The sequence below is a fragment of the Ranitomeya variabilis genome, chromosome 2 (genome assembly GCF_051348905.1).
Source record: "Ranitomeya variabilis isolate aRanVar5 chromosome 2, aRanVar5.hap1, whole genome shotgun sequence".
Classification (NCBI taxonomy): Eukaryota; Metazoa; Chordata; class Amphibia; order Anura; family Dendrobatidae; genus Ranitomeya; species Ranitomeya variabilis.
Window position 1 is genome coordinate 634,989,471 of NC_135233.1, and position 10,701 is coordinate 635,000,171.

Here is a 10,701-nt window from a genome sequence, read left to right on the forward strand (position 1 = left end):
TTGGCCCGAGCACAAACATCACAAGACTGCACAAAGCCTCGCACATCTCGAGACAGGGAAGGCCACCAGAAGGACCTTGCCACCAAATCCCTGGTACCAAAGATTCCAGGATGACCTGTCAACGCAGAAGAATGAACCTCAGAAATGACTTTACTGGTCCAATCATCAGGAACAAACAGTCTACCAGGTGGGCAACGATCAGGTCTATCCGCCTGAAACTCCTGCAAGGCCCGCCGCAGGTCTGGAGAAACGGCAGACAATATCACTCCATCCTTAAGGATACCTGTAGGTTCAGAGTTACCAGGGGAGTCAGGCTCAAAACTCCTAGAAAGGGCATCCGCCTTAACATTCTTAGAACCCGGCAGGTAGGACACCACAAAATTAAACCGAGAGAAAAACAACGACCAGCGCGCCTGTCTAGGATTCAGGCGTCTGGCAGACTCAAGATAAATTAGATTTTTGTGGTCAGTCAATACCACCACCTGATGTCTAGCCCCCTCAAGCCAATGACGCCACTCCTCAAAAGCCCACTTCATGGCCAAAAGCTCCCGATTCCCAACATCATAATTCCGCTCGGCGGGCGAAAATTTACGCGAGAAAAAGGCACAAGGTCTCATCACGGAACAATCGGAACTTCTCTGCGACAAAACTGCCCCAGCTCCGATTTCAGAAGCGTCGACCTCAACCTGAAAAGGAAGAGCAACATCAGGCTGACGCAACACAGGGGCGGAAGAAAAGCGGCGCTTAAGCTCCCGAAAGGCCTCCACAGCAGCAGGGGACCAATCAGCAACATCAGCACCCTTCTTAGTCAAATCAGTCAATGGCTTAACAACATCAGAAAAACCAGCAATAAATCGACGATAAAAGTTAGCAAAGCCCAAAAATTTCTGAAGACTCTTAAGAGAAGAGGGTTGCGTCCAATCACAAATAGCCTGAACCTTGACAGGATCCATCTCGATGGAAGAGGGGGAAAAAATATATCCCAAAAAGGAAATCTTTTGAACCCCAAAAACGCACTTAGAACCCTTCACACACAAGGAATTAGACCGCAAAACCTGAAAAACCCTCCTGACCTGCTGGACATGAGAGTCCCAGTCATCCGAAAAAATCAAAATATCATCCAGATACACAATCATAAATTTATCCAAATAATCACGGAAAATGTCATGCATAAAGGACTGAAAGACTGAAGGGGCATTTGAAAGACCAAAAGGCATCACCAAATACTCAAAGTGGCCCTCGGGCGTATTAAATGCGGTCTTCCACTCATCCCCCTGCTTAATTCGCACCAAATTATACGCCCCACGGAGATCTATCTTAGAGAACCACTTGGCCCCCTTTATGCGAGCAAACAAATCAGTCAGCAGTGGCAACGGATATTGATATTTAACCGTGATTTTATTCAAAAGCCGATAATCAATACACGGTCTCAAAGAGCCATCTTTCTTAGCCACAAAGAAAAAACCGGCTCCTAAGGGAGATGACGAAGGACGAATATGTCCCTTTTCCAAGGACTCCTTTATATATTCTCGCATAGCAGCATGTTCAGGCACAGACAGATTAAATAAACGACCCTTAGGGTATTTACTACCCGGAATCAAATCTATGGCACAATCGCACTCCCGGTGCGGAGGTAATGAACCAAGCTTAGGTTCTTCAAAAACGTCACGATATTCAGTCAAGAATTCAGGAATCTCAGGGAATAGATGATGAAATGGAAACCACAGGTACGTCCCCATGCTTCCCCTTACATCCCCAGCTTAACACAGACATAGCTTTCCAGTCAAGGACTGGGTTATGAGATTGCAGCCATGGCAATCCAAGCACCAACACATCATGTAGGTTATACAGCACAAGAAAGCGAATAATCTCCTGATGATCCGGATTAATCCGCATAGTTACTTGTGTCCAGTATTGTGGTTTATTACTAGCCAATGGGGTGGAGTCAATCCCCTTCAGGGGTATAGGAGTTTCAAGAGGCTCCAAATCATACCCACAGCGTTTGGCAAAGGACCAATCCATAAGACTCAAAGCGGCGCCAGAGTCGACATAGGCATCCGCGGTAATAGATGATAAAGAACAAATCAGGGTCACAGATAGAATAAACTTAGACTGTAAAGTGCCAATTGAAACAGACTTATCAAGCTTCTTAGTACGCTTAGAGCATGCTGATATAACATGAGTTGAATCACCGCAATAGAAGCACAACCCATTTTTTCGTCTTAAATTCTGCCGTTCACTTCTGGACAGAATTCTATCACATTGCATATTCTCTGGCGTCTTCTCAGTAGACACCGCCAAATGGTGCACAGGTTTGCGCTCCCGCAGACGCCTATCGATCTGGATAGCCATTGTCATGGACTCATTCAGACCCGCAGGCACAGGGAACCCCACCATAACATCCTTAATGGCATCAGAGAGACCCTCTCTGAAATTCGCCGCCAGGGCGCACTCATTCCACTGAGTAAGCACAGCCCATTTACGGAATTTCTGGCAGTATATTTCAGCTTCGTCTTGCCCCTGAAATAGGGACATCAAGGCCTTTTCCGCCTGAAGCTCTAACTGAGGTTCCTCATAAAGCAACCCCAAGGCCAGAAAAAACGCATCCACATTGAGCAACGCAGGATCCCCTGGAGCCAATGCAAAAGCCCAATCCTGAGGGTCGCCCCGGAGCAAGGAAATCACAATCCTGACCTGCTGAGCAGGATCTCCAGCAGAGCGAGATTTCAGGGACAAAAACAACTTGCAATTATTTTTGAAATTTTGAAAGCAAGATCTATTCCCCGAGAAAAATTCAGGCAAAGGAATTCTAGGTTCAGATATAGGAACATGAACAACAAAATCTTGTAAATTTTGAACTTTCGTGGTGAGATTATTCAAACCTGCAGCTAAACTCTGAATATCCATTTTAAACAGGTGAACACAGAGCCATTCCAGGATTAGAAGGAGAGAGAGAGAGAGAAAGGCTGCAATATAGGCAGACTTGCAAGAGATTCAATTACAAGCACACTCAGAACTGAAGGGAAGGGAAAAAAAAAAAAAAAAAATCTTCAGCAGACTTCTCTTTTCTCTCCTTTCTCTGTCAATTAATTTAACCCTTTTTTGGGCCGGTCAAACTGTTATGGTTCTCAATGGCAAGAGAACATAGCCCAGCAAACATAAGTACTAGCTCTTGGAAGGATGGAAACTAAACTGACCATGAACTAAACCTGCCGCACAACTAACAGTAGCCGGGTAGCGTTGCCTACGTTTTTTTATCCCTAGACGCCCAGCGCCGGCCGGAGGACTAACTAATCCTGGCAGAGGAAAATATAGTCCTGGCTCACCTCTAGAGAAGTTTCCCCGATAGGCAGACAGAGGCCCCCACATATATTGGCGGTGATTTTAGATGAAATGACAAACGTAGTATGAAAATAGGTTTAGCAAAATTGAGGTCCGCTTACTAGATAGCAGGAAGACAGAAAGGGCACTTTCATGGTCAGCTGAAAACCCTATCAAAATACCATCCTGAAATTACTTTAAGACTCTAGTATTAACTCATAACATCAGAGTGGCAATTTCAGATCACAAGAGCTTTCCAGACACAGAAACGAAACTACAGCAGTGAACTGGAACAAAATGCAAAAACAAACGAGGACTAAAGTCCAACTTAGCTGGGAGTTGTCTAGCAGCAGGAACATGCACAGAAAGGCTTCTGATTACAATGTTGACCGGCATGGAAGTGACAGAGGAGCAAGGTTAAATAGCGACTCCCACATCCTGATGGAAACAGGTGAACAGAGGGGATGATGCACACCAGTTCAATTCCACCAGTGGCCACCGGGGGAGCCCAAAATCCAATTTCACAACAACCACCTATGCCAAAACATGGTATCCATCCACAGACAGCTGTTTCGGCGTATTTGCCCCTCATCAGTGTGGAGTAGGAAACTGGCTATTAGGAGCAGTGCCTAGTGAAAAGACTATAAACATAAGGATGAATGACCTCGGGGAGATCAAAACATCCAACACCACGGAGACACCATCACGTGTTTCTCAACGCAGTGATCCAGAACACTGCCCCCATCCCTAAAGGGAAATATGCAAATGCATGTAGAAAAGCCACGGAGACACCATCACGTGTTTCTCAATGCAAGCAATGAATAGCCAGGTCTTTCACCGGGAAGGAACAACCACCCTTTTTGCCTCAGACCTTTCCATCAAGACGTCTGCCACAACCGGATGACTGTCTTGTTCTATTTTTAGCGCCAATTCTTCCTGCGCTTTAAACTCTTCCAGATCCCTGGCCAGGATGGGCACTGGCAGCTTCACCTCGTTACCACTCTGGTACCGCCACTGTGAGTCTGTGACCAGCATCTTCTTCTCTTGCAGAAGACCATTTAATGCTTCCCTGAGCACATCCACATATTCTCTTAAGGCTTTATTCACACTTTGCCATGTGGACAGGTGATGTTTGAGTTCAGAGACTTCCTTCTCCAGCTCATCTACCCAGTGCTCAGCTGCTTGTCTCAGATACCTTAACTTGGCCTGTAAATCTGTTACCTTTTGCTTCTCATGAGACAACTCATTAGCGAGATCTTGGACCTCCTCTTTATCAACCTTCTCACCGGGTGCAATTTGTTCAGCCCCTTTTCCTCTTTTGCGTCTCCGGCAACGGGAGGAAGACTTGCCACCTGTACTTGAGTCAGCTATACTGCACTCTTTCCCGCTGACGTCCTTGTCTGAATGGGAGTCACCACCACCCGGTTGGTTACTGCTGGAACCAGCAGTCGACACTTACGCAGATCATATTTTCTGGTATGGCTGCCCCCGCCATCCTGATGTCACCTTGTGGAGCACTGTCGTTCCCCTGTGTCAGTGTTTCTGTCAGCACACCATTGTACTCAGTCCTAGTGGTTGCTAATGACAATGACTCGTCACAGTCACCCCCGGAGTCTGTGTCACACCCCACAGTACGGTGAACCCTCAAGTTCCTTTCTAACGGTGTCAGCTTCACAGGTTTTATTTACCAGACCACTGTCAGTCATTTTGGGGTACACGTCAGGTGACATCATGTGGGTAAGTTGGGCAGACGAACCCTTCACACTGGTCACCCCGATGTCTGACCCGCCAATTTTGGAATGTATTCCTGTCTTAATGTATGCCCCTGCAACAGCAATGAGACTTCCATCCTCATGCTGCAGAGGAATGCCCTCCTCCCACAAGACTGAGAATAACTTAGAGTCCTGGCCTACTGTCACTGGACAGGGTAGATTTGGGACTATGGCAGCCTCAAGATTTGTATAGCCCCTGACCGTGGCAAGGTACACCCGGTCACTGAATAAACCTTAGTGTCCCCGTGGATGCAGGTGACCTCGATCTTTTCAGACCTTACAAACTGATCTTCTGCAGACTTTAGCAAGGTCACCGAGCTCCCCGAATCAACTAGACCAAATACCTCTTCTATGTCTGCGTTCATTTCTAGTACACACCCACGTAACCTCTTACTGGGTGGGTAGTTCATAGAGCAGATTGGACACACATAGTACATTTGCCCCAGACAACAGCCCGACTGCGTCATGCTTTTGGGATGCTCCACACCCTTTTGGGAAACCACCATTCCGTGGGACTCCACCCCTTTTTGGGCAACTACAACCTTTTGGGCTACAACCCCTTTTGGGACTCTGCCCCCTTTTTGGCAACCATCCCTTCTATGGGGTACACCCAACGGTACTCTCAGGCCCCAGTTCGCACAATACACCAATGTGACTCTGGCCTTGCATCGGCCCTTTAAGAGTCTGCACGCTCTGGACCAGCAATGTCCCTTTTTTTTTTTTTTCTCTTTACAATTCTCTGTACAGCTCCACTGCAGACTTCGTGGACCCGCCGATCCACAGCAAGACGCTTGTCACCTTCGTGGACCCGCCGATCCACAGCAAACTTCGTGACCCCACTGAGCCACAGCAAGCTGACTTGAGAAAAAAAAACAGTCTCTCACTGACCCCGGTCAGCATAGCACAGACTCCTGTCTGTTACACACTCGGCTTTACAGCTCAAACATAGTTTCTCACTGACCCCGGTCAGTATCACACGGACTCCTTTCTCTTACCTGTTGGTGTCGGCCACACAGGTTCCTGGAACCCTCTTCTCCTCAGAGGTATCCCACATGTGCTCCTTGGATCGTTGCCCGCATTCTCCACCAATCGCAGCATTTCACCCACTACGTGTCTTGGGGAACACTCGCTTGGCAGCAAAATAATCATAGACAGGCACGGTTAACAGTCCATATGGTTTATTATACTCTCAGCATAAACCACTGTAGACCATGTTACGTATCACAGACCTCACGTAGTCCTTTTCTTCATCATATCAGTCTTATCAAATCATTCATTATTCAAGCCTGTATCTCTCCAGGCACCGGGTGACTGCACAGTTCAGCAACTGTCCTATGTTAGCGCACACAGTTCTTTTCCCTATACCAGGGGTTACCTCTTAGGAGCTCCTGCTCCACAGGTAGACTCCATGTCAGTTCCAGGTCCTCAACACGGACTGTCCAGGTCGGCAGTCTCACAGTGCTTCCAGGACGACTCCGCTCCCAGGAGCTTCCAACACTGACTGTCCAGGTCCTACAGCACACAGGCCACTCAGTGCCAAAGCCCAATGATGTGCTATTCAGGAATTCCCAGGATTTCCATACAGGCTTCCAGGGCCTTGCACTTGGACCATTCAGATTCAAACATAGGAAACATGTGACCCACACCTTGGTCACATTACATACCTGTAACCACTCCCCTGGGTGGGAGTGTGGGTGTGTGAGGCTAGTTTGATCCTCCCATCTCATCACAACTATGCCTCCAAGTGCATCTTGAAGTGCACACGCAGCGCCCACTGGCTGTAAGATTGGTCACTGCACCACAATATATATATATATATATATATATATATATATATATATATAAAATTCACAAAAACAGGCAGCACTCCATAGTGTTAAGGTAAATATGCAGGTGTTTTATTGTGCCCACATCTTTATGCATGAAGATGTGGGCACAATAAAACACCTGCATATTTACCTTAACACTATGGAGTGCTGCCTGTTTTTGTGAATTCTATGAATTGGAAACAACCGAGGACGGGTTGTCTGGGCTCTGCACCCGAAGATAAGTAACAAAGTGTGCTGTTCCATTTTTTCTACTATATATATATATATATATATATATATATATATACCTATACTATGTGTATATTTCTACTCTATCTATTCTATTCTAACCTGTCAGTGTGATTTTACTGTACACCGCACTGAATTGCCGGCTTTTCTAAAGGACACTGGTGCGTATTTCTCGCAAGTCACACTGATGGTCCGTGTGGTGTGCAAGCTTTTCTCGTACCCATAGACTTTCATTGGCGATTCTCGGCTGATATACGGTGCAAATCGCAGTATGCTGTGATTTCACTTGCAGTTATAATACGGCTGAGAAAACAATGAATGATAGGAGCTGCCCTATAAGTTAACATTGGTCCGAGTGCTATGCGATTTTTTATCGCATAGCACTCGTCCGTATTACGGTCCAGTGTGACTCCGGCCTTACTTAGCAACTTGCATGTTCATTACCCTAAGCATGTATGTTATGAATTAACTGAATAGTTTATGAAGGACTGTCAAAGTAATCACATGTGCAAAACAAAGACAAACAAAATAATATTTATGAAATATATATAAGTATAATAAAAACATTCTGAAAAAATAGTGGAATTGATATACTGACAATATATTTCTTTTTTATATAGGTTATAAATGCAGGACTTGTGACATTTGGTTGTTCAATGGCATGTGGTGGCACTTACCTTCTAATAAAATATCTGCCTGAAATCATGAAGAAGGAAACAATTTCATTTAACTTGCCAACTGCTCGGTTTTTATCCCTGCCAAATTTTGCTTTTACAAAACGTTCTTGATTGCAGTAAGCAACTTTTTTCTTGAAAGATACTTCTAAATAGCTAAGTAAAAGAATGGCTATATGACATATGCTGGGCTTTATTCTATGAAGAACTAGTTGTTTTGCTTAAAAACAGATATTTCCAAAAGCCAAATAAAATATGTTGAAACTGCTATCAAATTTCTCTTTATTTAGTGTTGCTACGTGGCGTCTTCTGATTTCTCAGATTAAAATATAAATGTACAAACAACAGTGTTGTGCAGGCAGGCTCGGACTGGCCCACCGGAGAACCGGAGGATTCTCCGGTGGGCCCAGGCACTGACACCTGCTGGCATACTGGCCAGCAGCTGCCTAGGGTCCCCACTGCTCCAGGGGCCCCTTGCCAGTGGCTATAGAGCCCCTGAGTCAAGGGGGCCCGCCCTCTGCCAGTAGCAGCAGCTGGAGACAGGATTCTGTCCCCGCTGCTAAAGCCAAATGAATATTCACACTTCCCCACGCCTCTATGGGCATGGAGAGGCGTGAATACCATTTCTCTTTAATAGCGGGCAGCGATAGCCGCAGGGTGCAGCTAACACTGCCCCCATGTAAAGCCGCACTACACACACGCACTCACAAAGTACCACACACACACACAGCACCGCACACACACATGCAGGCACACAGACTCACAGAGCACACCTCCCGGCGTCCTGCTTCCTGTCTGAGACAGCCCAGCTAGACGACGTCATCATCAAGCGTGCTGCTGTCTCAGTCAGAAAGCTTCCAGGAATCCAGCGAGGAAGAGGCTGCTGGGGTGAGCAGCTGCTGCAGGGAGGTGAGCTGTGCTGTGTGCCTGCGTGTGTGTGTGCCTGCGTGTGTGTGTGTATGTGTGTGTGAGTGTGTATGTGTGTGAGTGTGTGTGTTTGTGAGAGTGTGTGTGTGTGAGAGTGTGTGTGTGATGAGCTGCTGCTGTGGGGAGGTGAGCTGTGCTGCTGTGTGTGTGTGTGTGAGAGAGTGTGTGAGTGAGAGTGTGTGGGTGTGTGTGTGTGTGCGATGAGCTGCTGCTGCGGGGAGGTGAGCTGTGCTGCGTGCCTGTGTGTGAGAGTGTGTGTGTGTGTGTGTGAGAGAGTGTGTGTGTGTGTGTGTGAGTGTGTGTGTGTGTGTGTATGTGAGAGAGTGTGTGTGTGTGTGATGAGCTGCTGCTGCGGGGAGGTGAGCTGTGCTGTGTGTGTGTGTGAGAGAGTGAGAGTGTGTGTGTGTGTGAGTTAGGCTATGTGCACACATTGCAGATTATTTGCGGTTTTTTAGCGTTTTTGCGCTATAAAAACGCTATAAAACCGCAAATAATCTGCATACATTAAGCATTCTATCATTTTTAATGAAATCCGCAATTTTTGTGCACATGATGTGCGTTTTTCCGCATGAAAAACGCATTGCGGAAAAATAATGAACATGCTCATTAATTTTGCATTTTTTTCACGGTTTTCCCACTGTCTAATGCATTGGGAAATGTCCGGGAAAAACCACGTCAAAACCGCGCAAAAAACACGCTAAAAAACACATGCGGTTTTCATGCGGAAATCCGGCAGAAATGTCCGGATTTTCACAGGAATTTTCTGCGTGAATTCCTGAACGTGTGTAGGGGGCCTGAGAGTGTGTGTGTGTGATGAGCTGCTGCTGCGGGGAGGTGAGCTGTGCTGCATGCCTGCGTGTGTGTGTGTGTGAGTGTGTGAGAGTGTGTGTGTGTGAGAGTGTGTGTGTGTGTGTGTGTGTGAGTGAGAGTGTGTGTGTGTGATGAGCTGCTGCTGCGGTGAGCTGTGTGTGTGTGGTGAAGGACAATGATATTGGTGGGGGAGACTGATGGAGGTGATGGGCAATGATGGTGGTGGGGGAGACAATGATGGAGGTGATGGGCAATGATGGTGGGAAAGAAGACAATGATGGAAATGATGGGCAATAATGGTGGGGAAGACAATGATGGAGGCAATGGGCAATCATGATGAGGGAGGGAATGATGGAGGTGATGGGCAATGAGGGTGAGAGGAGGCAATGATGGAGGTGATAGGTAATGATGGTATGGGAGGCAATGATGGAGGTGATAGGCAATGATGGTGGGGAGGCAATGATGGAGGTGATGGGCAATGATGGAGGTGATGGGCAATGGTGGTGGGGGAGGCAATGATGGAGGTGATGGGCAATGATGGTGGTAGGGGAGGCAATGATGGTGGTGGGGGGAGGCAATGATGGAGGTGATGGGCAATGATGGTGGTGGGGGAGGCAATGATGGAGGTGATGGGCAATGATGGTGGTGGGGGAGGCAATGATGGAGGTGATGGGCAATGGTGGTGGTGGGAGGCAATGATGGAGGTGATGGGCAATGATGGTGGTTGGGAAGGCAATGATGGAGGTGATGGGCAATGATGGTGGTGGGGGGAGGCAATGATGGAGGTGATGGGCAATGATGGTGGGGGGAGGCAATGATGGAGGTGATGAGCAGTGATGGTGGTGGGGGAGGCAATGATGGATGTGATGATGGAGGTGATGAATTGGACAATAATGGTGGGGGAGGAGGCAATGATGCAGGTGGTGGAATGGGCAGTGATGGAGGTGGTGGGGGAGGAGGCAATGATGGATGTGATGAGGAAAATGATGGGGTGGAGAGGGGCTGCATTATACTTTGAGGGGCTACATTATATTCTGTGGGGGGACTGCATTATTCTCAGGGGACTGCATTATGTTATGGGGGCTACATCATACTATGTGAGGGGGCTACAGTCATGCAGGGCCTCCTCAGCTGCAGGAG

General features: G+C 47.2%; 1 protein-coding gene across 1 annotated transcript in view; it reads left to right on the plus strand.

Annotated features, from left to right (window-relative positions):
* The window catches only part of KMO (kynurenine 3-monooxygenase), a 705,013-nt gene extending 696,920 nt beyond the window's left edge, over positions 1-8,093 (plus strand). Inside the window, exon 15 of the mRNA XM_077292788.1 lies at positions 7,771-8,093. Within this exon, the coding sequence (XP_077148903.1) occupies positions 7,771-7,938 (168 nt within the window). The 3' untranslated portion in view covers positions 7,939-8,093. The remainder of the gene's footprint in view (positions 1-7,770) is intronic.
* The last annotated feature ends 2,608 nt before the right edge of the window (positions 8,094-10,701 follow it).